We start from the raw sequence: 26936 nt of genomic DNA, 5'->3' as shown, positions 1-26936 counted from the left end.
CTCTTATCATGTGACTGGTCTTTAACCCAGATGGACACCCCCATACGTCCAGATCATCATCACACATGGGGGAGAGGCTGATATCTAGTGACTAGACTGTACTCTGGATGGACCCCTCCATACTACATGTCATGTGTCCAGGTCATCATTATCATACATATGGGGGGGGGGGCTGATATCTAGTGACTGGTCTGCACTCTGGATGGACACCTCCCTACTACAGGTCATCTGTCCAGATCATCAATATCATAAATGGGGGGGGGGGGGGGCTGATATCTAGTGACTGGTCTGTACCCCTGATGGACACCCCCATACTACAGGTCATATGTCCAGATCATCATCATACATGGCAGGGGGGCCGATTTCTAGTGACTGGTCTGTACCCCTGATGGACACCCCCATACTACAGGTCATATGTCCAGATCATCATCATACATGGGAGAGGGGCCGATTTCTAGTGACTGGTCTGTACCCCTGATGGACACCCCCATACTGCAGGTCATCATCATACATGGGAGATGAGCCGATATCTAGTGACTGGTCTGCACCCTAGATGGACTCTCACAAACCATCCGACTTTTTTGACAGTCAAGTAGGGACTTTTGGTTTTTGTGCAGAACATCCAATCACTGGCTGGGACGGGTCATGGCTGTTTCCGGTAATTGGTTGAGCAGACTTCAGAGCCATTTCCTGTCATGTTTAAACCATAGCAAGAGGTGCAGCAGAAACCCAACACCTTCAGAACTGCAGCAGCGGGGGATCGGTCAGATGGGTATAAGTTCTGTTGTTTTTTACAGTTTGTGCAGCACCTGGGGCAACTTTTTTCTTGTCCTGGAACATCTATTTAAATATCGTCAAAAATAATCTGATTGTACACATTTTAATGTCCAAGGTTCACCAAATAATGAAAAATGTTGAGGTCTAATATACAGGTAGGAACCAGACAGATAGTGAACTGCTGCAGAAAAGTCAAAAAAGAGACATTTACAGAAAAAAGATGGACTTGGATCAAAAAGAGGGACACTTGGGAGGCATCCACTCTGCATATTGCAGGTCATGCGACCAAATCATCATCACACATGGGGGAAGGGGCTGCTTGCTAGTTACTGGACAATTCTTTATGCGCGTGTCTCATCTGACCGGCCAGCTGCAGACTTGCTGTCTTCTACATCACTGATGAAATCCGGCAGAGGGGTGTTCTGAGTCTCGGGGAGAAGAGTGACCATCAGTCCACAGACTACCATCGTGATGCAGATTATCAATTGTGATAGAGGTGGCCAGATGTTATCCAGCAATTTCAGCAGTGTAGCAAGTATCACCCCAAATCTTGCCAGAAATGCTGTGCAGCCAATGCCACTTTGTCTGAGAAGAACAAAGAGGAGAGAATTAGGGAACAGAGATGGACACTAACACCAGGGCTTCAATTTACACAAGACCATTGCTTGATGGAGCAGAAAGTAACCCTGTAATATGCAGTCTCCTAAATCCCCCTACCATAGATCAACGACCTAGAATCCACTATAACATCCATTACATTTAAAGTCCCTACCTGAGGTGAACACCAGCCACATAGACCCATTAACCCCCCCATCCCCACTCTCAGATATCGTATATAGATGAAGAGACAACCGTGAACCCAGACACCTCATAAATGAAGAGTCAGTCATGATCCCAGACACTTTATTAAGATAAAACACTCACCATGATCCCAGACACCTGATGTAGATGGTGTTCCCCATTACCTGACAACTAATATACATGAAGATTCCACCATGAAAAGTCCATTATGACCCCTGTCATTCTCTCCATGTTTACATTTCATACAACATCACATTTGTCATTGGTGAGATCAGCAAGGAAAGGGTATTATCATAATAACCTCAAAAGGATTGGGATACACAGTCAACTCCTGAAACCTCTACCATCCTTCACATAAATGAAGAGGCCACCATAACTTCAAAGTCAAACACACCATACAGAAGAAGAGACCACTAAGACACTAGACACCACATATAGATGAAAAATCCACAACCAAAGTCACATCGTAAAGAAGAGTCCACCATGACCCAAGATGCCTCATGAAGATAGTGAGTCCACAATGTCTCTAGACAGCTTCATATAATAAGGTCACTATGACTTCACAAACCTCTTTATATGAAGTCTATGACTCTAGGTGTTTCATATAGTTGAGGAGATCGCCTTGTTAGAATTAGTAGATGTAAAAAAGTAGTGTCAAGCCAAAAGCTAGGGGATTTGTTCGGGCAGTTCCGTCGTATGCACCCTTTAACCTCTATATAGGGATCTGGAATTTGCAACAGGGAAGCCACCAGGCAACTATCTCATGGAATAGTCCAAGTGGTTGATAACTGAACCACAGGGCTCAGAAACACGTTTAGAGCCTCATAGGGGTCAGATAAGAGTTTGTGTAAATCCATGAAACAGATCTGAGGTCAGGATGGACAGCAGAGGGTCACTGCAGTAAACAGGCCAGTAAACAGAGGTCAATACACGTAGACCAGGACTCTGAATTCTGTAAGTCAAAGTTCTGACTCCAACTCCAACTGCTGTATTTTATTCTACTCCAACTTCTTAATAAATTGCCATTGATTTTGTATTAAAATATTTCCTGTAGTAAAATGGTGACAATCCTGTGCAAGTCTAAATAGGAATAAAATAAAAATATTCTGTCTTCCTGTCCTGAGATGCCTGCAGGCATGCCAATAGTGAGCTTCCTCCTCTAGCCTTCACTACTTACAAGTAAAAGTCTTGGAACAGCATAAAGGTATAGGAGGAATAGTAAAACATAGCAGATGTGAAAACTGATAATCTATCATGTTGAGACCACACTACTTATCATTGTTTATAGTGTAAGGACAGGAGAGAACACAGGTGAAGTAAAAAATTATTATCATCACTAAAACACACTGCTTATCACAGTTTTTAATATAAGGACAAAAGAAAATATAGGAGAGGTAAAGACTGATCATCTATCCTCACCCAGAACACCCAGCTTATCACTGCTTATAGTATAAGGACAGGGAAAACACAGAAGGGGTGAGAACTGATTATCTATCGCTACTAGAACACTCTGCTTATCACTGTGTACAGCATCAGGATAGGAGACAACACAGGAGTGGTGAGAACTGATTGTCTGAAACTAGAACACCCTGCTTATCACTGTTTGTAGTATAAGCTCAGGAGAGAACACGGGAGAAGTGAGAACTGATTATCTAGCACTAGAACACCCTGCTTATCACTGTTTATAGTATAAGAAGATGGGAGACCACATGAGATCTGAGGACTGATTGTCTATCATCACTAAATCAACCTGATTAACACTGTTTATAGTATAAGGACAGGAGAGAACACACGAGAGGTGAGTACTGATTATCACTGCTAGAACACACTACTTCTCACTGTTTATAGTATAAGGACAGGAGAGGTGAGAACTGATTATCTTTTACTAGAACACCCTAATTACCACTGTTTATAGTATAAGGACAGGAGAGAACACAGGAGTGATGGGAACTGATTATCTGTCACTAGAATACCCTGCTTTTCACTGTAATTAGTACAAGGGCAAGAGAGAACACAGGAGAGGTGAGAACTGATTATCTATCTATAGAACACCCTGCTAACCACTGTTTTTAGTATAAGAATAGGAGAGAACACAGGAGTGGTGAAAACTGAATATCTATTACTAGAACACCCTGCTTATCACTATTTATAGTATAAGGACAGCAGAGAACATATGAGAGGTGAGAACTGGTTATCTGTTATCCCTAAACACCCTGCTTATCACTATATATAGTATAAGGACAAAAGAGAACATATGAGAGGTGAGAACTGAATATATATCACCACTAGAACACCATGCTTATCACTGTTTATAGTAAAAGGACACAAAAGAACACAGGATAGGTAAAAACGGATTAGCTATGGTCACTAGAACACCCTGCTTATCACTGCTTATAATATAATGACAGGAAAGAACACAGGAGAGATGAAAACTGATTAGCTATGGTCACTAGAACACCATGCTTATCACTGTTTATAGTATAAGGACAGGAGAGAACACAGGAGAGGTGAGAACTGATTATCTATCATCACTAGAACACCCTGCTTATCTCTGTGTATAGTATCAGGACAAGAGAGATTATGGGAGAAGTGAGAACTAATTATGTTTAACTAGAGCACCCTGCTTACCACTGTGTATAGTATAAGGACAGGAGAGATGAGAACTGATTATCTATCACCACTAGAACATCTTGCTTATCACTGGTTATAGTATCAGGACAGGAAAGAACACAGGAGAGGTCAGAACTGGTTATCTATCACCATTAGAACATCCTGCTTCTCACTGTTTATAGTATAAGGACAGGAGAGAACACAGGAGAGATGAGAATTGATTATCTATCACAGAAACAACCTGATTATTACTATTTATAGTACAAGAACTGGGGAGAACACAATAGATGTAAGGACTGATTATCTATTATCACTAGAACACCCTGCTTAACATTTTTTTATAGTATTTGGACAGTGGAGAACACAAGAAAGGTGAGAACTGATTATCCATCACCAATATAATCCACACTGCTTCTCACTGTTTATAGTATAAGGACAGGAGAAAATACAGGAGAGGTGAGAACTGATTATCTATCACTAGAACACCCTGCTTACCACTGTTTATAGTGTAAGGACAGTGTGGCGAAGCCAACCTCGCCATTGGGTTTTGAAGGGTCCCGGCTACCAGCCTCTTGCCCCAGGATTATGGCCCATACTAACTTTGAAGGAGAAGACAGACCGGCCACACAGCTTAAATCTATGGAACTGTTTTGGGCAGGAAAGCCATGCTTGCGGCCGGACAAATGTGACTTCCATGGAATTCGGGAACCCCTGCCCGGATCTGGGTGATTTTTGGATACGTTGTTCACCCAGATCAGAGCTATCCATGGATGTATACATTATGGGGATGTGTGGGGTTTTGAGGTGTTTTCTGTGTGTTGGGAAAAATTTGTGTTTTCTGTCTGTGAGGGATTAAGTTAGCCCATTACGTTTGGTAATTGTATTTTGTTGATTGCATCTCAGACAATGCCAGTGTGTTAGTTAATTGCGTCAAAGACAATGCTCATTGTATTTTGTTGATTGCGTTACAGACAGAGGGAAGGGGGTTTTGTGTACAATTGCTGGGAAGGTTTCAATACTGTAAATTCATGTGATTGGCTAAAATATAAACTGTCACAGTCTTCTATAAGGGCCCCAGGGGGAGTGTCCCTTGCTAGGAGACCTGCATAAAAGGCTGAAAAATAACCCATTAAAGAGTTGCTGTTCTACATTAAACATAGAGCCTCGCCTCATGTGTGTGGGGATTGCTATACGCTGAAGATTTGCTATACTTCCCTGGCTATAACTACTAGCTCTTGTAAGAGCTGTTCCTGGCTCCTGTGGGGGTTTTGGTGTAGAGCGGAGTGCTTGGAGTCCTCGGGAAGCACTGGGAGCATTCATCAACGGAGGTACCCAGTCGGGGTGCTAAGAGATCCGTTACAGACAGTAGAGGTGAGAACCGATTATCTATCACTAGAGTACCCTGCTTATCAATTTTTATAGTATAAGGACACGAGAATACACACTAGAGGTGAGAACGTGAGGATTTCTGAACACGTCTCGAATATCAAAAAAGGATATCAGAAACACTCACTTTCAAAGCATTTTAAAGAAGCCCATAATCAGGACCCTAGGGGTTTGACATTCATGGCCCTTGAAAAAATTAACATTCACTGGAGAGGGGGTAAACACGTAGAACGAATGTCCCGGGCAGAATCACGTCATATATATGATTTTGGCAGCCTGATTCCAGCAGGCCTCAATGCGGAACTCGAAATTTTCGGCTTTTTGTAGACGTTGGTTTGTGTGCCTCTCGTCCAAGGGAGGGTCACATGTTTGTCCGTTTCGTGGCACTGTGGCCTCCCCTTGGAGACAGGCCCACATTCCCATTACCTCACTACTATGAAGGGATGGATGCCTTATTAGATTACTATTAAGGTTCAAGATACTAGACATCTTTCTTGCTGACCAGTCCAGGGTTTATATCCCCCCTTCCATACCACATTAGATTGATTCCATCACCCTTTCTAATGTTTTTTATTAATGATTTTTTATTAATGATTTTTTAACATATTATTTTGTTATTTACATATGTATACCGCAGGAATACTATGTTTTATTATGAAGAGAAGATGGCGTTTTATTTTATTTTCTATATATATGTATTTTATATATATGTATATTATTGATTTTATATTACTGATTTTATATGTTTTTTATTTGTACAATAATATTTTTTGTGGACAATACTGTTGGGAAATATTCCCTTTATTAGATAAATATTACCATTATAATAAGTAGGAAAAATTATAAGTGAAAAATGATAAACCGCACGAATACCGCATAGAAACCGCATGAATGCTATAAACAGACAGAACTGGACTTTTGACCCAGGCTTTTGATGATACCGAGTGGACCATAAAAGGAAGCTACATTTCAATGGGGGTAGAGCCACTGAGGAAGGGGAGAGACGTCCCTGAAACGCGTCTGGCGAGTTCACCCCTATAAGGAATGATCCGGAACTACTGAGCAAACTTTTAAAACCTTTCGGATATTGGAGCGCTCCATAGGAATCCGTTTTGAAACCAGCCGGAGGGAAAAGTAAACCGAACTACTAAACAGGCAAGTCCCGCGAGATTATCCCCACGTGACATATCAATCTCGAGCGAGGACGCCGAACAGCGAGAGCAGAAGCCGGCGCATCGTGGTGAGTAGCGGTAGGAGGAACAGACTTTCCAGCTACCGGACCCGACTAACAGGGTAAGAGAAACCGGTCCCCGCTCTACTCCCCACCTGCAGCCCGATACACACTGCGTGGTAGATCCACACCATTCAGGATATCTTTCCCGACAGCGGTCAGTTATTCGGCCATAGTGCCGTCTCTGGAACCAGCTTGCACCTTAATTAGAAGACCATTTCAAGGAGGACATTATTTGATCTCTCAGATACATCTTGAGCCTCTTGGGGAATATTTGACAATACCCCCAAGATTATAGCCTACAGCGTGTGCATTGATCATCTGCGGTTTTTAATATTGCCTATTTTACATTGTGCACTATTTATTGTACATTTTATTTATTGATTGTTTATTGAATTGTGTTGTATTAAATAAATAGCCATTTTCTATTGATTCCATATAGTTGAGTGCCAGCCTTATACATTTCTTTTTACCATTACCCTTTGACTGCTTGGGTGAGCAGTTTTTTAGGCTAGAGCACCAGGTCCATTGGGAAAAAGTAGTGAGCTATCCACCATTGTCTTACTTATTGATTATATATTATCACTAGAACAGCCTGCTTATCACTTTTTATAGTATAAGGACAGGAGAGGTGAGAACTGATTATCTATCACTAGAGCATCCAGCTTCTCACTATTTATAGTATAAGGACAGGGGAATACACAGCAGAGGTGAGACCTGATTATCTTTGATCACTAGAACACCCTGCTCATCACTGTTTATAATATAAGGACAGGAGAGAACACGGTAGAGGTGAGAGCTGATTATCTATGATCACTAGAACACCCTGCTTATCACTGCTTATAGTATAAGGACAGTAAAGAACACAGGAGAGGTGAAAATGATTATCTATCACCACTTGAACACTCTGCTCATCACTGTGTATAGTATAAGGAGAGGAGAGAACACAGGAGAGGTGAGAACTAATTAGTCATTGTTTAGAGTAAAATGACAGGAAAGAATGCAGGAGAGGTGAGAACTGATTTTTTATCACCACTAGAACATCCTGCTTATGACTGCTTACAGTATAAGAACAGGGGAGAATATTGGAGATTTGAGGACTGATTAACTGTCATCACTAGAACACCCTGCTTATCACTGTGTATAGTATACGGAGAGGAGAGAACACAAGATATGTGAGAACTGATTATCTATCACTAGAACACCCTGCTTATCACTGTTTATAGTATAAGGACAGGGAAAACACAGGAGAGTTGAGACCTGATTATATATTAAAAAGTGAAGTTTAGTGGCTCACTTGTTTAGACTTTATGGATTGTGGTGCTCTATCCTAGGTGTACCCCTCGTCTGATAGGAATATGAAATAAATAAAATATATATGGATGGCACACACTATATCTGGAACATAGTATAGGAATAAAATATATTTATTAAGAATATAAAGATAAAATCCTGCAAGGACAAATGAGCCTATGGATAAATTACTAACAAATAAATAAAATAAGAAAATCTGATTAATAAAATGGTAAGTCTAGATCAGACAAAGGGATGATTGTCAGAGGATAGCAAATGGATCAGAAGAGTGGTAAAATCTTAAAGTAGTTTGTGTCCGATTTTGATTATGCCAATAACATAGTATGATATAGAGTAAAATATAAAGGGAAGTATCATCAAAATAGCTCTAAAATGACATGAGATCAGTAACAGGTATCCATTAATGTAATATTTCTCTTGGTTGTCAAAGACGGTTCGATTACTCTTTAAATATATAGAAAATGAAGTACAGTGATAAAAGTATACTTTTTAGTTGTTAGTCTTCTTATAGTATAGGAATAAAAATAATAGTTCCTCAGGTTGTAACAATGTCTCCACTTATATTGAATGCAAGAAATATTCCAGATGGTTGGTGGTTAGTACTCAAATCGTATTAGGGAAGGCAATGTTGGTGGTTAGTAGTCAAACCATATTAGCAACATTATTTTCAACACTCTAAGGCTACATTCACACATCAGTATTTTCCTATAGCCCGATTTTCGGTCCGTTTTTTGCGGATCCGTTGTTCCTGAAAATGTTTCCGTATGTCATCCGTTTTTTGCGGATCCGCAAAAAACGGAAACATGTATAAATTTCAATAATCAAATAAAGTTGTTTGGATTTCTTTGAAAAAAAATTGAAAAAAAATAAAATAAAAAATTTGTTATGTGTTTCCAGGAACGGATTCCGCATAAAACGGATGACATACGGAATGACATCCGAATGTCTTCCGTTTTTTGCGGATCCATTGACTTTGCATTGTACCAGGATCCGAATTTTGTGGAAAAGAATAGGACATGTTTTATATTTAAACGGACATGCGTAACGGAACAACGGAAACGGACAGCACACATTGTGCTGTCCGATTTTTTTCCAGGACCCATTGAAAATGAATGGGTCCAGATCTGGTCCTGATCTGTTCCGCAAAAAACGGAACAGATCAGGAAAGAAAAAACTGACGTGTGAATGGACCCTAAGGCTACTTTTGCACTTGCGGCAGGAGGGATCCGGCAGGCTGGTCACCCTGTCGGATCCTTCCTTCTGCTGTTTCGCCGTGCCGCCGGACCGCTGCTCCGTCCCCATTGACTATAATGGAGACGGGGCGGCCCTCCGGCGCAGTACGGCAATTTGCGGTCAGAGGCCTCCGGACAAAAAAGTCGGACATGCAGAACTTTTAGTCCAGCGGCCTTTTGCCGTGCACTGCCGTACTGCGCCGCCCCCGTCCCCATTATAGTCAATAGGGACGGAGCGGCAGTCTGGCGGCATGGAGAAACAGCGAAAGGACGGATCCGACAGGGTGAACAGCCTGCCGGATCCCTCCTGCCGCAAGTGTGAAAGTAGCCTAAATCCCCTGTACAGTTGAATTGCCTTTATCACCGCTTTGATTCGTGCAGTAAGTCCAACTATTATTATATTTGAGTCAGGTTAATAATAGATCCGCTCCTTAATTCAAATAGTATCCCTTCATAGAGTAACTCACGCTTTTGGTGATATAAACTGCCAGGCACCTCACTCGCAAACACCTCTCTCCGACCTCCGTTGCGAAACCTACGCTGTTGGCGTCTCACTGTGAAGGGGTCACAGTCTGGGGCCCCCAAGATGAAACATATGATACTCCAATTGGATACACCTGTGACTACATTGAATAAGCTATAGCTATATAACATGCAGTGTGACTGGCCACTAGAGGCGCTTAGTCGGACAGCCCCCTTAGAACTAGTAGGAGCGAAAGAGGATCTATGGTGAATATCTGCTGCCTGCTAAAGAGGATCTGTGGTGAATATCTGCTGCCTGCTAAAGAGGATCTGTGGCGAATATCTGCTGCCTGCTAAAGAGGATCTGTGGCGAATATCTGCTGCCTGCTAAAGAGGATCTGTGGCGAATATCTGCTGCCTGCTAAAGAGGATCTCTGGCGAATATCTGCTGCCTGCTAAAGAGGATCTGTGGTGAATATCTGCTGCCTGCTAAAGAGGATCTGTGGCGAATATCTGCTGCCTGCTAAAGAGGATCTGTGGCGAATATCTGCTGCCTGCTAAAGAGGATCTATGGCGAATATCTGCTGCCTGCTAAAGAGGATCTGTGGTGAATATCTGCCGCCTGCTAAAGAGGATCTATGGCGAATATCTGCCGCCTGCTAAAGAGGATCTGTGGCGAATATCTGCTGCCTGCTAAAGAGGATCTATGGCGAATATCTGCTGCCTGCTAAAGAGGATCTGTGGTGAATATCTGCCGCCTGCTAAAGAGGATCTATGGCGAATATCTGCCGCCTGCTAAAGAGGATCTGTGGCGAATATCTGCTGCCTGCTAAAGAGGATCTGTGGCGAATATCTGCTGCCTGCTAAAGAGGATCTGTGGTGAATATCTGCTGCCTGCTAAAGAGGATCTGTGGCGAATATCTGCTGCCTGCTAAAGAGGATCTGTGGCGAATATCTGCCGCCTGCTAAAGAGGATCTATGGCGAATATCTGCTGCCTGCTAAAGAGGATCTGTGGTGAATATCTGCTGCCTGCTAAAGAGGATCTGTGGCGAATATCTGCTGCCTGCTAAAGAGGATCTGTGGTGAATATCTGCCGCCTGCTAAAGAGGATCTATGGCGAATATCTGCCGCCTGCTAAAGAGGATCTGTGGCGAATATCTGCTGCCTGCTAAAGAGGATCTGTGGTGAATATCTGCTGCCTGCTAAAGAGGATCTCTGGCGAATATCTGCCGCCTGCTAAAGAGGATCTGTGGCGAATATCTGCTGCCTGCTAAAGAGGATCTGTGGTGAATATCTGCTGCCTGCTAAAGAGGATCTGTGGTGAATATCTGCCGCCTGCTAAAGAGGATCTATGGCGAATATCTGCTGCCTGCTAAAGAGGATCTGTGGCGAATATCTGCTGCCTGCTAAAGAGGATCTGTGGCGAATATCTGCTGCCTGCTAAAGAGGATCTGTGGTGAATATCTGCTGCCTGCTAAAGAGGATCTGTGGTGAATATCTGCTGCCTGCTAAAGAGGATCTGTGGCGAATATCTGCTGCCTGCTAAAGAGGATCTGTGGCGAATATCTGCTGCCTGCTAAAGAGGATCTGTGGCGAATATCTGCTGCCTGCTAAAGAGGATCTGTGGTGAATATCTGCTGCCTGCTAAAGAGGATCTGTGGTGAATATCTGCTGCCTGCTAAAGAGGATCTGTGGCGAATATCTGCTGCCTGCTAAAGAGGATCTGTGGCGAATATCTGCTGCCTGCTAAAGAGGATCTGTGGTGAATATCTGCTGCCTGCTAAAGAGGATCTGTGGCGAATATCTGCTGCCTGCTAAAGAGGATCTGTGGCGAATATCTGCCGCCTGCTAAAGAGGATCTGTGGCGAATATCTGCCGCCTGCTAAAGAGGATCTGTGGCGAATATCTGCTGCCTGCTAAAGAGGATCTGTGGTAAATATCTGCTGCCTGCTAAAGAGGATCTGTGGCGAATATCTGCTGCCTGCTAAAGAGGATCTGTGGTGAATATCTGCTGCCTGCTAAAGAGGATCTGTGGCGAATATCTGCTGCCTGCTAAAGAGGATCTCTGGCGAATATCTGCTGCCTGCTAAAGAGGATCTGTGGTGAATATCTGCTGCCTGCTAAAGAGGATCTCTGGCGAATATCTGCTGCCTGCTAAAGAGGATCTGTGGCGAATATCTGCTGCCTGCTAAAGAGGATCTGTGGCGAATATCTGCTGCCTGCTAAAGAGGATCTCTGGCGAATATCTGCTGCCTGCTAAAGAGGATCTGTGGTGAATATCTGCTGCCTGCTAAAGAGGATCTGTGGCGAATATCTGCTGCCTGCTAAAGAGGATCTGTGGCGAATATCTGCTGCCTGCTAAAGAGGATCTATGGCGAATATCTGCTGCCTGCTAAAGAGGATCTGTGGTGAATATCTGCCGCCTGCTAAAGAGGATCTATGGCGAATATCTGCCGCCTGCTAAAGAGGATCTGTGGCGAATATCTGCTGCCTGCTAAAGAGGATCTATGGCGAATATCTGCTGCCTGCTAAAGAGGATCTGTGGTGAATATCTGCCGCCTGCTAAAGAGGATCTATGGCGAATATCTGCCGCCTGCTAAAGAGGATCTGTGGCGAATATCTGCTGCCTGCTAAAGAGGATCTGTGGCGAATATCTGCTGCCTGCTAAAGAGGATCTGTGGTGAATATCTGCTGCCTGCTAAAGAGGATCTGTGGCGAATATCTGCTGCCTGCTAAGAGGATCTGTGGCGAATATCTGCCGCCTGCTAAAGAGGATCTATGGCGAATATCTGCTGCCTGCTAAAGAGGATCTGTGGTGAATATCTGCTGCCTGCTAAAGAGGATCTGTGGCGAATATCTGCTGCCTGCTAAAGAGGATCTGTGGTGAATATCTGCCGCCTGCTAAAGAGGATCTATGGCGAATATCTGCTGCCTGCTAAAGAGGATCTATGGCGAATATCTGCCGCCTGCTAAAGAGGATCTGTGGCGAATATCTGCTGCCTGCTAAAGAGGATCTGTGGTGAATATCTGCTGCCTGCTAAAGAGGATCTCTGGCGAATATCTGCCGCCTGCTAAAGAGGATCTGTGGCGAATATCTGCTGCCTGCTAAAGAGGATCTGTGGTGAATATCTGCTGCCTGCTAAAGAGGATCTGTGGTGAATATCTGCCGCCTGCTAAAGAGGATCTATGGCGAATATCTGCTGCCTGCTAAAGAGGATCTGTGGCGAATATCTGCTGCCTGCTAAAGAGGATCTGTGGCGAATATCTGCTGCCTGCTAAAGAGGATCTGTGGTGAATATCTGCTGCCTGCTAAAGAGGATCTGTGGTGAATATCTGCTGCCTGCTAAAGAGGATCTGTGGCGAATATCTGCTGCCTGCTAAAGAGGATCTGTGGCGAATATCTGCTGCCTGCTAAAGAGGATCTGTGGCGAATATCTGCTGCCTGCTAAAGAGGATCTGTGGTGAATATCTGCTGCCTGCTAAAGAGGATCTGTGGTGAATATCTGCTGCCTGCTAAAGAGGATCTGTGGCGAATATCTGCTGCCTGCTAAAGAGGATCTGTGGCGAATATCTGCTGCCTGCTAAAGAGGATCTGTGGTGAATATCTGCTGCCTGCTAAAGAGGATCTGTGGCGAATATCTGCTGCCTGCTAAAGAGGATCTGTGGCGAATATCTGCCGCCTGCTAAAGAGGATCTGTGGCGAATATCTGCCGCCTGCTAAAGAGGATCTGTGGCGAATATCTGCTGCCTGCTAAAGAGGATCTGTGGTAAATATCTGCTGCCTGCTAAAGAGGATCTGTGGCGAATATCTGCTGCCTGCTAAAGAGGATCTGTGGTGAATATCTGCTGCCTGCTAAAGAGGATCTGTGGCGAATATCTGCTGCCTGCTAAAGAGGATCTGTGGTGAATATCTGCTGCCTGCTAAAGAGGATCTCTGGCGAATATCTGCTGCCTGCTAAAGAGGATCTCTGGCGAATATCTGCTGCCTGCTAAAGAGGATCTGTGGCGAATATCTGCTGCCTGCTAAAGAGGATCTGTGGTGAATATCTGCTGCCTGCTAAAGAGGATCTGTGGTGAATATCTGCCGCCTGCTAAAGAGGATCTGTGGTGAATATCTGCTGCCTGCTAAAGAGGATCTGTGGCGAATATCTGCTGCCTGCTAAAGAGGATCTGTGGTGAATATCTGCTGCCTGCTAAAGAAGATCTGTGGCGAATATCTGCTGCCTGCTAAAGAGGATCTGTGGCGAATATCTGCTGCCTGCTAAAGAGGATCTGTGGCGAATATCTGCTGCCTGCTAAAGAGGATCTGTGGTGAATATCTGCTGCCTGCTAAAGAGGATCTGTGGTGAATATCTGCTGCCTGCTAAAGAGGATCTGTGGCGAATATCTGCTGCCTGCTAAAGAGGATCTGTGGTGAATATCTGCTGCCTGCTAAAGAGGATCTGTGGTGAATATCTGCTGCCTGCTAAAGAGGATCTGTGGTGAATATCTGCTGCCTGCTAAAGAGGATCTGTGGCGAATATCTGCTGCCTGCTAAAGAGGATCTGTGGTGAATATCTGCTGCCTGCTAAAGAAGATCTGTGGTGAATATCTGCTGCCTGCTAAAGAGGATCTGTGGCGAATATCTGCTGCCTGCTAAAGAGGATCTGTGGCGAATATCTGCTGCCTGCTAAAGAGGATCTGTGGTGAATATCTGCTGCCTGCTAAAGAGGATCTGTGGTGAATATCTGCTGCCTGCTAAAGAGGATCTGTGGCGAATATCTGCTGCCTGCTAAAGAGGATCTGTGGTGAATATCTGCTGCCTGCTAAAGAGGATCTGTGGCGAATATCTGCTGCCTGCTAAAGAGGATCTGTGGTGAATATCTGCCGCCTGCTAAAGAGGATCTGTGGCGAATATCTGCTGCCTGCTAAAGAAGATCTGTGGTCTTCATTTATAATCAGGAGCTGAGGAGACCAGAGGCCGGCGGTGAATCATCATCAAGAAAACCAACCTGCCCTTCAAGCCTGCACTGGAGATCTCAGCCTGAAGCATTTTACATGGGACTTAAATCCTGAGCTCAGGTCCCTTCCTGCAATCAGGGTGAGGACAAGTTTTGACACCGCTGCAGCAAGTAAAGCTTTATTGCGATAGCAAGTGGATCCATATCCCGGTTCTGGAGTTACAAATAGCCACGTGGAAGTTCAAGGGAGTCTAGCTGAGGTGGAGGAGTGTGGGATTTTTCTGTATTTGGCCTCTGTGAGCCACAGTGTCCCTCAGCCGAGATCCCAGGTACACAGACCCCAAATTTAGAGTTGATTCCTAGTAGCTTCGGTTCGCTGTGTTTGGTTTGGAGATCCTGCCATATTTAGTGGCATTTAGGCAAAGTAGGAATATTTAAAGGTACAGTACCTAAATTAGGGAATTCCCGGCTGGGGTCCCACTGTGGACAATCTTGGGTTGCTAATAACCCAGAGAGTTTGTATCACCACTTCAGTACACCAGAACATACCTCACTCCGTGTGGTCCGGCTGGATCACGGTGTACATTATATTGTATATAGTTTTCTCTACTAAAGTCAGTAAAATTATTTTGGTTCACACAGCTCACTGTCCGTGCATTCATTCTTGTGTGGTTCACTGTATCCTAACGGACTCCTTTGGGTCCACCTCTTTCATCACGTGACACGTGGCGTTCCACGTGGTTGATCCCATTACCCCTGTCCGGCCGGTTACTTTATGCGCTTGCAGTTCGGAGTGTATGTTGGCGGTGGTGGGAGGAGGATACCTTGGATATTAAATACAGCTGAATATGTCCATGTGAAATATCGTCAGATGGTTTGCTGGATAATAATGTATTTTCCTTCAGATGTTGGTTAGGAGATCACTGTTCCTTCTTCAGTGGGTATGAACAGTGACTAAGCTGAATAGGTTTTTATATGGGGTCTTCTATCTACGAGGAGGAGGAGTATCTGGGTATCTCGATACAGACAATTAATAATAGCTGGTCTGGATTCCAGCTCTGTATGTTCAATAAATTACAGAGAGCAGCAATAGATAAAAGAACCCTTCTATATAAGAGATGCTGATAACATGTAAACATAAAAACTATTTAAAAATGAATACACTATAAATGAGAAACAAAAACAAACAGAAATCACAATAATGGGTAACAGCGCAAATGCGTCTTTCCTACGGATTTTATGTGTTTCTTGTGTAGAGCTATAAAATTATTGATATTTCCATTCCTTTATAAAATATGTCATAAAAGATCAACGTGATGTTGTTTGATATCATTTCGGGGTTTATTTTCCTTATTTTGCATATGTTTTGTTTGTTTCTTTTGTTTTCTTCATTCCAACTCGATTTAATAGTGGACAGATATGTGTTGGGGAAGAAGGGAATGGAATGGAGAGAATATAGAGATTAGGGATGGGGGCCCTAAAGGAGGGGAGATCGAGGTGCTGATAAACAGCTGGATGTAGAAGTCCCGTCCTCAAAAGGGCACCCACCCCAAGTCTACAGAAACCCAAATCTCTATATTCTCTACAACAGCGCGGGGGGAAGTTTCGCAACGGAGATCGGAGAGAGGTGTTTGCGAGTGAGGTGCCTGGCAGTTTATATCACCAAAAGCGTGAGTTACTTACTGATTATCTATCACTAGAACACCCTGCTTATCACTGTGTATAGTATAAGGACAATGGAGAGCACAGGAGAGGTGAGACCTGATTATCTATCATAACTAGAACACCCTGATTATCACTGTATATAGTATAAGGACAGGAGAGGTGAGAACTGATTATCTATCACTAGAACACCCTGCTTATCACTGTGTATAGTATAAGGACAATGGAGAGCACAGGAGAGGTGAGACCTAATTATCTATCATCACTAGAACACCCTGATTATCACTGTATATAGTATAAGGACAGGAGAGGTGAGAACTGATTATCTATCACTAAAACACCCTGCTTATCACTGTGTATAGTATAAGGACAATGGAGAGCACAGGAGAGGTGAGACCTGATTATCTATCATCACTAGAACACCCTGATTATCACTGTATATAGTATAAGGACAGGAGAGGTGAGAACTGATTATCTATCACTAGAACACCCTGCTTATCACTGTGTATAGTATAAGGACAGGAGAGGTGAGAACTGATTATCTATCACTAGAACACCCTGCTTATCACTGTGTATAGTATAAGGACAGGAGAGAACACAGGAGATGTGAGAACTGATTATCTATCACTAGAACACCCTGCTTATCACTGTGTATAGTATAAGGACAGGAGAGAACACAGGAGAGGTGAGAACTGATTATCTATCATCACTAGAACACCCTACTTATCACTGTGTATAGTATAAGGACAGGAGAGAACACAGGAGAGGTGAGGACTGATTATCTATCATCACTAGAACACCCTGCTGATCACTGTATATAGTATAAGGACAGGGGAGAACACAGGAGAGGTGAGACCTGATTATCTATCACTAGAACACCCTGCTTATCACTGTGTATAGTATAAGGACAGGAGAGGTGAGAACTGATTATCTATCATCACTAGAACACCCTGCTTAACACTGTGTATAGTATAAGGACAGGAGAGGTGAGACCTGATTATCTATCACTAGAACGCCCTGCTTATCACTATGTATAGTATAAGAACAATGGAGAGCATAGGAGAGGTGAGAACTGATTATCTATCACTAGAACACCCTGCTTATCACTGTGTATAGTATAAGGACAGGAGAGGTGAGAACTGACTATCACTAGAACACCCTGCTTATCACTGTGTATAGTATAAGGACAGGAGAGGTGAGACCTGATTATCTATCACTAGAACACCCTGCTTATCACTGTGTATAGTATAAGGACAGGAGAGAACACAGGAGAGGTGAGAACTGATTATCTATCACTAGAACACCCTGCTTATCACTGTGTATAGTATAAGGACAGGAGAGGTGAGAACTGACTATCACTAGAACACCCTGCTTATCACTGTGTATAGTATAAGGACGGGAGAGGTGAGACCTGATTATCTATCACTAGAACACCCTGCTTATCACTGTGTATAGTATAAGGACAGGAGAGAACACAGGAGAGGTGAGAACTGATTATCTATCACTAGAACACCCTGCTTATCACTGTGTATAGTATAAGGACAGGAGAGGTGAGACCTGATTATCTATCACTAGAACACCCTGCTTATCACTGTGTATAGTATAAGGACAGGAGAGAACACAGGAGAGGTGAGAACTGATTATCTATCACTAGAACACCCTGCTTATCACTGTGTATAGTATAAGGACAGGAGAGGTGAAACCTGATTATCTATCACTAGAACACCCTGCTTATCACTGTGTATAGTATAAGGACAGGAGAGGTGAGACCTGATTATCTAGATGTAGAACAGCTGGATGTAGAAGTCCCGTCCTCAAAAGGGCACCCACCCCAAGTCTACAGAAACCCAAATCTCTATATTCTCTACAACAGCGCGGGTGGAAGTTTCGCAACGGAGATCGGAGAGAGGTGTTTGCGAGTGAGGTGCCTGGCAGTTTATATCACCAAAAGCGTGAGTTACTCTATGAAGGGATACTATTTGAATTAAGGAGCGGATCTATTATTAACCTGACTCAAATATAATATTAGTTGGACTTACTGCTCGAATCGAAGGCAATCCAACTGTACTGGGGATTTAGAGTGTAGAAAATAATGTTGCTAATATGGTTTGACTACTAACCACCAACATTGCCTTCCCTAATACGATTTGAATACTAATCACCAACTATCTGGAAAATTTCTTACCTTCAATATAAGTGGAGACATTGTTACAACCTGAGGAACTATTATTTTTATATATTATATTATTTATTTGTTAGTAATTTATCCATAGGCTCATTTGTCCTTGCGGGATTTTATCTTTATATTGTTAATAAATATATTTAATTCCTATACTATGTATCTATCATCACTAGAACACCCTGCTTATCACTGTATATAGTATAAGGACAGGAGAGGTGAGAACTGATTATCTATCACTAGAACACCCTGCTTATCACTGTGTATAGTATAAGGACAGGAGAGGTGAGAACTGATTATCTATCACTAGAACACCCTGCTTATCACTGTGTATAGTATAAGGACAATGGAGAGCACAGGAGAGGTGAGACCTGATTATCTATCATCACTAGAACACCCTGATTATCACTGTATATAGTATAAGGACAGGAGAGGTGAGAACTGATTATCTATCACTAGAACACCCTGCTTATCACTGTGTATAGTATAAGGACAATGGAGAGCACAGGAGAGGTGAGACCTGATTATCTATCATCACTAGAACACCCTGCTTATCACTGTGTATAGTATAAGGACAGGAGAGGTGAGAACTGATTATCTATCACTAGAACACCCTGCTTATCACTGTGTATAGTATAAGGACAGGAGAGAACACAGGAGATGTGAGAACTGATTATCTATCACTAGAACACCCTGCTTATCACTGTGTATAGTATAAGGACAGGAGAGAACACAGGAGAGGTGAGAACTGATTATCTATCATCACTAGAACACCCTACTTATCACTGTGTATAGTATAAGGACAGGAGAGAACACAGGAGAGGTGAGGACTGATTATCTATCATCACTAGAACACCCTGCTGATCACTGTATATAGTATAAGGACAGGGGAGAACACAGGAGAGGTGAGACCTGATTATCTATCACTAGAACACCCTGCTTATCACTGTGTATAGTATAAGGACAGGAGAGGTGAGAACTGATTATCTATCATCACTAGAACACCCTGCTTATCACTGTGTATAGTATAAGGACAGGAGAGGTGAGACCTGATTATCTATCACTAGAACGCCCTGCTTATCACTATGTATAGTATAAGAACAATGGAGAGCATAGGAGAGGTGAGAACTGATTATCTATCACTAGAACACCCTGCTTATCACTGTGTATAGTATAAGGACAGGAGAGGTGAGAACTGACTATCACTAGAACACCCTGCTTATCACTGTGTATAGTATAACTACAGGAGAGGTGAGAACTGATTATCTATCACTAGAACACCCTGCTTATCACTGTGTATAGTATAAGGACAGGAGAGAACACAGGAGAGGTGAGAACTGATTATCTATCACTAGAACACCCTGCTTATCACTGTGTATAGTATAAGGACAGGAGAGGTGAGAACTGACTATCACTAGAACACCCTGCTTATCACTGTGTATAGTATAAGGACGGGAGAGGTGAGACCTGATTATCTATCACTAGAACACCCTGCTTATCACTGTGTATAGTATAAGGACAGGAGAGGTGAGACCTGATTATCTATCACTAGAACACCCTGCTTATCACTGTGTATAGTATAAGGACAGGAGAGAACACAGGAGAGGTGAGAACTGATTATATATCACTAGAACACCCTGCTTATCACTGTGTATAGTATAAGGACAGGAGAGGTGAGACCTGATTATCTATCACTAGAACACCCTGCTTATCACTGTGTATAGTATAAGGACAGGGGAGAACACAGGAGAGGTGAGAACTGATTATCTATCACTAGAACACCCTGCTTATCACTGTGTATAGTTTAAGGACAGGAGAGGTGAGACCTGATTATCTATTACTAGAACACCCTGCTTATCACTGTGTATAGTATAAGGACAGGGGAGAACACAGGAGAGGTGAGACCTGATTATCTATCACTAGAACACCCTGCTTATCACTGTGTATAGTATAAGGACAGGGGAGAACACAGGAGAGGTGAGAACTGTTTATCTAGCATCACTAGAACACCCTGCTTATCACTGTGTATAGTATAAGGACAGGAGAGGTGAGACCTGATTATCTATCACTAGTACACCCTGCTTATCACTGTGTATAGTATAAGGACAGGAGAGGTGAGACCTGATTATCTATCACTAGAACACCCTGCTTATCACTGTGTATAGTATAACAACAATGGAGAGCATAGGAGAGGTTAAAACTGATTATCTATCATCCCTCTGAACTCCCCTCCTCTTCCTCTCTTGTGGGCACCCACATGACGTCCATCAACACATCATTATCAGATTCGTCACCTTCACCACCACTGACACTAGAGATCTCGGAGTAGGCAGCAACAGCGGGGACCCCCCTCCTTGGGGTGACTCGGGTAGGGTGGCGACCATTGATACCTCCTCTTCCTCATCCGATGCCAAGAATGGCTGCGCATCGGTAAGGTCTTGGAATGTATGGGAAAATAATTCCTCTGACTTGAGCGGAGGGGATATGGTGGTGGTGTCTCTGCGGGTGCACACAGCAGAGAGTGAGGAGGGTGCAGATACAGAGGATGAGGAGGGTGCAGATACAGAGGATGAGGAGGGTGCAGAAGCGGGAGGCTGAGTGAGCCACTCAACCAACTCTGGTGTGTCCTTTCGCACGCACCTTCTGCAACTTCCCACTAAGGCTCCAGCCTGGTGCACCTGCCCGACCCCTACCCCCCCGGCGGAATGGCCCGCCTCTTCCTCTGCCTGTCATTTTCAAAATGACCCTGTGACAAAAGTCCCTATAGAAAAGCAGTATTTGTGAAAGAAGGTATATCACACCCCTGCCTCAATCAGGTTTTTTTGGGGGGGCAACTGGTAAATCACACCAGTAGAAATGATTGGTTCCAATAGTGTTTGTCACTCTGTGTAGATGCGGTAACGCAGCAAAACCGCAGACAACTGCCGCACTACCTAAATGCACTATATAGAAAGTATATTATTGGTATATAACACCCCTGCCTTAATCAGGTTTTTTGGGGGGCAACTGGTTAATCACACCAGTAGAAATTATCTGTTCCAGTAACGCTTGTCCCTCTATATAGCTGCGGTAACGCAGCAGAACCGCACCCAACTGCTGCACAGTACACATGCACTATAATATATTATCTATGGTAGAAAGTATATTATAAGTATATCGCACCCTCTGTGTGTCACACCTATCGATAGCGCACCTATACCAGTGCTTACAAGGACTTTTGTGGCCCTATTAGCCAGCGTCTGGGGTCCCTAACAGCCTGTCCTGCTCCACACAGCAACCTCTCCCTACACTGGCAAAACACTGAATGTAAAATGGCGGCCAGATCGGGTCTATTTGTAGGGTAGGGGGTCTGTCCATGTGCGGAAACGTCTCCTTCACGAGTCCTGCCTGTTGTTCCAGGGTACAAGGTGCTCTTCTGGGTACTTACCGTATTACTGTAGGGTACAGTTCACATGTGTGCAGATGAACTACACAGAAAGACACCTCGACAAAGCCCTTTCCAAGAACAGCAAAAGTTGTTCGAAGTGGCCCCAGGTCTGCGGGACAAAGTAGAATATAAATACGGGGCCACAGAAGGCGAGGCATGAAACATAGATACCTTCATGTATACCTCACTGCTCCATCATACATTCCTGCATACCTCACTGCTCCATCATACATTCCTGCAAACCTCACTGTTCCATCATACATTCCTGCATACCTCACTGCTCCATCATACATTCCTGCAAACCTCACTGTTCCATCATACATTCCTGCATACCTCACTGCTCCATCATACATTCCTGCATACCTCACTGCTCCATCATACACTCTTACATACCTCACTGCTCCATCATACATTCCTGCATACCTCACTGCTTCATCATACACTCCTGCATACCTCAATGCTCCATCATACATGCGTGCATACCTCACTGCTCCATCATACATTCCTGCAAACCTCACTGCTCCATCATACATTCCTGCATACCTCACTGCTCCATCATACATTCCTGCATACCTCACTGCACCTTCATACATTCCTGCATACCTCACTGCTCCATAAAACATTCCTGCATACCTCACTGCTCCATCATACATTCCTGCATACCTTACTGCTCCATCATACATTCCTGCATACCTTACTGCTCCATCATACATTCCTGCATACCTCACTGCTCCATCATACATTCCTGAATACCTTACTGCTCCATCATACATTCCTGCATACCTCACTGCTCCATCATACATTCCTGCATACCTCACTGCTCCCTCATACATTCCTGCATACCTCACTGCTCCATCATACATTCCACATATCTCACTGCTCCATCATACACTCCTGCATACCTCACTGCTCCATCATACATTCCTGCATATCTCACTGCTCTATCATACACTCCTGCATACCTCACTGCTCCATCATACATTCCTGCATACCTCACTGCTCTATCATACATTCCTGTATACCACACTGCTCCATCATACATTCCTGCATACCTCACTGCTCTATCATACATTCCTGCATACCTCACTGCTCCATCATACATTACTGTATACCTCACTGCTGTATCATACATTCCTGCATACCTCACTGCTCCATCATACATTCCTGCATACCTCAGTGCTCCATCATACATTTCTGTATACCTCACTGTTCCATCATACATTCCTGTATACCTCACTGCTCCATCATACATTACTGTATACCTCACTGCTGTATCATACATTCCTGCATACCTCACTGCTCCATCATGCATTCCTGTATACCTCACTGCTCCATCATACATTCCTGCACACCTCACTACTCCATCATACATTCCTGTATACCTCACTGCTCCATTATACATTCCTGTATACCTCACTGCTCCATCATACATTTCTGTATACCTCACTGCTCCATCATACATTCCTGCATACCTCACTGCTCCATCATACATTCCTGTATACCTCACTGCTCCATCATACATTCCTGCATACCTCACTGCTCCATCATACACTCCTGTATACCTCACTGCTCCATCATACATTACTGTATACCTCACTGCTCCATCATGCATTCCTGCATACCTCACTGCTCCATCATACAGTGCTTCATACCTCACTGCTCCATCATACCTAAACTGCTCTCCAGGAACTCTTCCCCTCCTGGACTGAAGGACCCGGTGCTCTGGTTGTGTGACCACAGGTCCTCATGCACACCACAGCAGCCTATCACAGGAAACACACTTCCATCTTCCCTGAGGAAATGCCTCCCCCAGGTTAAACGTTTTCCTATGTTTAGGAGCTCATCAATTCAGCGGGGTCTGATTCATCAACTTCTCGAATCCTAATGAGGTTGTAGACTCTTCTAAGATCCACCGTAGTGAAAATTCTGGTTCCAAGGGGTTTTGGAATCAGTAGTAGAGGATACTTGTTCTTTACGTTACATCTTTCTTTTTGACAAAAGAAGAACGAGCCATCAGCCAGTGAAAAGACCTTCAGGTGAAGCCTCTTTCCAGGATTTTTCTAATGTAGCCAGAGAATTTCAGGCAGAGATAATGGGCAAACACGCTGACACGGGACACTCCTAGGGACCACGTGTTGGCAGTGTCTCAGCTTCCTTTTTATCAAAGATAGTGAAATAGCCAGCAAAGGCTGGGGATAGACCCAGAAGATTCTGAGGAACTGATGGAGATCAGACAGGTAGAACAGGAACCAGACAGTGAGAGTAACAGCCAGAACCCCAATGCTGAATCTCCCTCGAGTACCAAACCAGGGCAGTCCCAGTAGGAGAGGGCTAGTAGACAGGGCCGTAACTACCATAGCAGCAGACCATGCTACTGCTATGGGGCCCAGGGCACTCTTGCATACCTCACTGCTCCATCATACATTCCTGTATACCTCACTGCTCCATCATACATTCCTGTATACCTCACTGCTCCATCATACATTCCTGTATACCTCACTGCTCCATCATACATTCCTGTATACCTCACTGCTCCATCATACATTCCTGTATACCTCACTGCTCCATCATACATTCCTGCATACCTCAGTGCTCCATCATACATTCCTGCATATCTCACTGCTCCATCATACATTCCTGTATACCTCACTGCTCCATCATACATTCCTGCATACCTCAGTGCTCCATCATACATTCCTGCATACCTCACTGCTCCATCATACATTCCTGCATATATCACTGCTCCATCATACATTCCTGTATACCTCACTGCTCCATCATACATTCCTGTATACCTCACTGCTCCATCATACATTCCTGCATACCTCAGTGCTCCATCATTCATTCCTGCATATCTCACTGCTCCATCATACATTCCCGCATATCTCACTGCTCCATCATACATTCCTGCATACCTCAGTGCTCCATCATACATTCCTGCATACCTCACTGCTCCATCATACATTCCTGCATATCTCACTGCTCCATCATACATTCCTGTATACCTCACTGCTCCATCATACATTCCTGTATACCTCACTGCTCCATCATACATTCCTGTATACCTCACTGCTCCATCATACATTCCTGTATACCTCACTGCTCCATCATACATTCCTGCATACCTCAGTGCTCCATCATACATTCCTGCATATCTCACTGCTCCATCATACATTCCCGCATATCTCACTGCTCCATCATACATTCCCGCATACCTCAGTGCTCCATCATACATTCCTGCATACCTCACTGCTCCATCATACATTCCTGCATATCTCACTGCTCCATCATACATTCCTGCATACCTCACTGCTCCATCATACAGTGCTGCATACCTCACTGCTCCATCATACATTCCTGTATACCTCACTGCTCTATCATACACTCCTGTATACCTCACTGCTCCATCATACATTCCTGCCAATCTCACTGCTCCACCATACACTCCTGCATACCTCACTGCTCCATCATACATTCCTGCATACCTCACTACTCCATCATACATTCCTGCCAATCTCACTGCTCCACCATACACTCCTGCATACCTCACTACTCCATCATACATTCCTGCATACCTCACTGCTCCATCATACATTCCTGCATACCTCACTGCTCCATCATACATTCCTGCATACCACACTGCTCCATCATACATTCCTGCATACCTCACTGCTCCATCATACATTCCTGCATACCTCACTGCTCCATCATACATTCCTGTATACCTCACTGCTCTATCATACATTCCTGCATACCTCACTGCTCCATCATACATTCCTGTATACCTCACTGCTCCATCATACACTCCTGCATACCTCACTGCTCCATCATACATTCCTGTATACCTCACTGCTCTATCATACATTCCTGCATACCTCACTGCTCCATCATACATTCCTGTATACCTCACTGCTCCATCATACACTCCTGCATACCTCACTGCTCCATCATACATTCCTGCATACCTCACTGCTCCATCATACATTCCTGTATACCTCACTGCTCCATCATACACTCCTGCATACCTCACTGCTCCATCATACATTCCTCCATACCTCACTGCTCCACTATACATTCCTGCACACCTCACTGCTCCATCATACACTCCTGCATACCTCACTGCTCCATCATGCACTCCTGCATACCTCACTGCTCCATCATACACTCCTGCATACCTCACTGCTCCATCATACACTCCTGCATACCTCACTGCTCCATCATGCACTCCTGCATACCTCACTGCTCCATCATACATTCCTGCATACCTCACTGCCCAATATACATTCCTGCATACCTCACTGCTCCATCATACACTCCTTCATACCTCAGTGCTCCATATATTGCAGTGTGTGGATGGATACACATTTGGCCCAGGAGCTGACATTCTTTTGCTATGGGGGGTGCTAATACTTTTACTAGTGATCTGTGTATAGGATTCTCACCCGCAGGGATGAACATATTGGCTCCTACAAACGCTCCGGTCATCAGCAGGGTGAAGACTTCTGTCCGTCGATGCCCCAGATGGTGCAGCAGGAAGTAGCTGCCCACCTTGGCGGGCACCTCCACCAGGGCGTACAGGAATTGGGTGAGGTAAATGTTCTGTCCGAAGCCAGAGATGTTCAGGCTGATCCCATAATAGGAGAAGGCAAGTCCGATCCTGTGGGGTGATAGAGACCTTACCCTGGGAGGGGGCATCCCAACAACCTACAGCACCACGAAAGCAGAGCCACCGCCACGGGGTCACTCCTGGGCCGTCAGAATATCATGGCTGCCCATATGGTAGTGACCACTAAGCCTCGCCAGCTCTGTCCATCTATAGGATAAGCGTCAGCACAGGGCAGGATGGGCGGCAGCACATGGAAGGATAAGCGTCAGCACAGGGCAGGATAAGCGTCAGCACTGGGCAGGATGGGC

General features: G+C 44.2%; 1 protein-coding gene across 1 annotated transcript in view; it reads right to left on the bottom strand.

Annotated features, from left to right (window-relative positions):
- Window positions 1-275: 275 nt before the first annotated feature.
- SLC22A7 (solute carrier family 22 member 7) overlaps window positions 276-26936 on the bottom strand; it is a 108821-nt gene continuing 82160 nt past the window's right edge. The window contains exons 8-10 of the mRNA XM_044291337.1: window positions 26465-26679; window positions 22023-22131; window positions 276-1362 (exon numbers count right to left, since the gene is read on the bottom strand). Of these exons, the coding sequence (XP_044147272.1) occupies window positions 1119-1362; window positions 22023-22131; window positions 26465-26679 (568 nt within the window). The 3' untranslated portion in view covers window positions 276-1118. The remainder of the gene's footprint in view (window positions 1363-22022; window positions 22132-26464; window positions 26680-26936) is intronic.

The sequence above is a fragment of the Bufo gargarizans genome, chromosome 4, assembly GCF_014858855.1.
Source record: "Bufo gargarizans isolate SCDJY-AF-19 chromosome 4, ASM1485885v1, whole genome shotgun sequence".
Classification (NCBI taxonomy): domain Eukaryota; kingdom Metazoa; phylum Chordata; class Amphibia; order Anura; family Bufonidae; genus Bufo; species Bufo gargarizans.
This window is presented reverse-complemented; position numbering and strand designations above follow the sequence as displayed.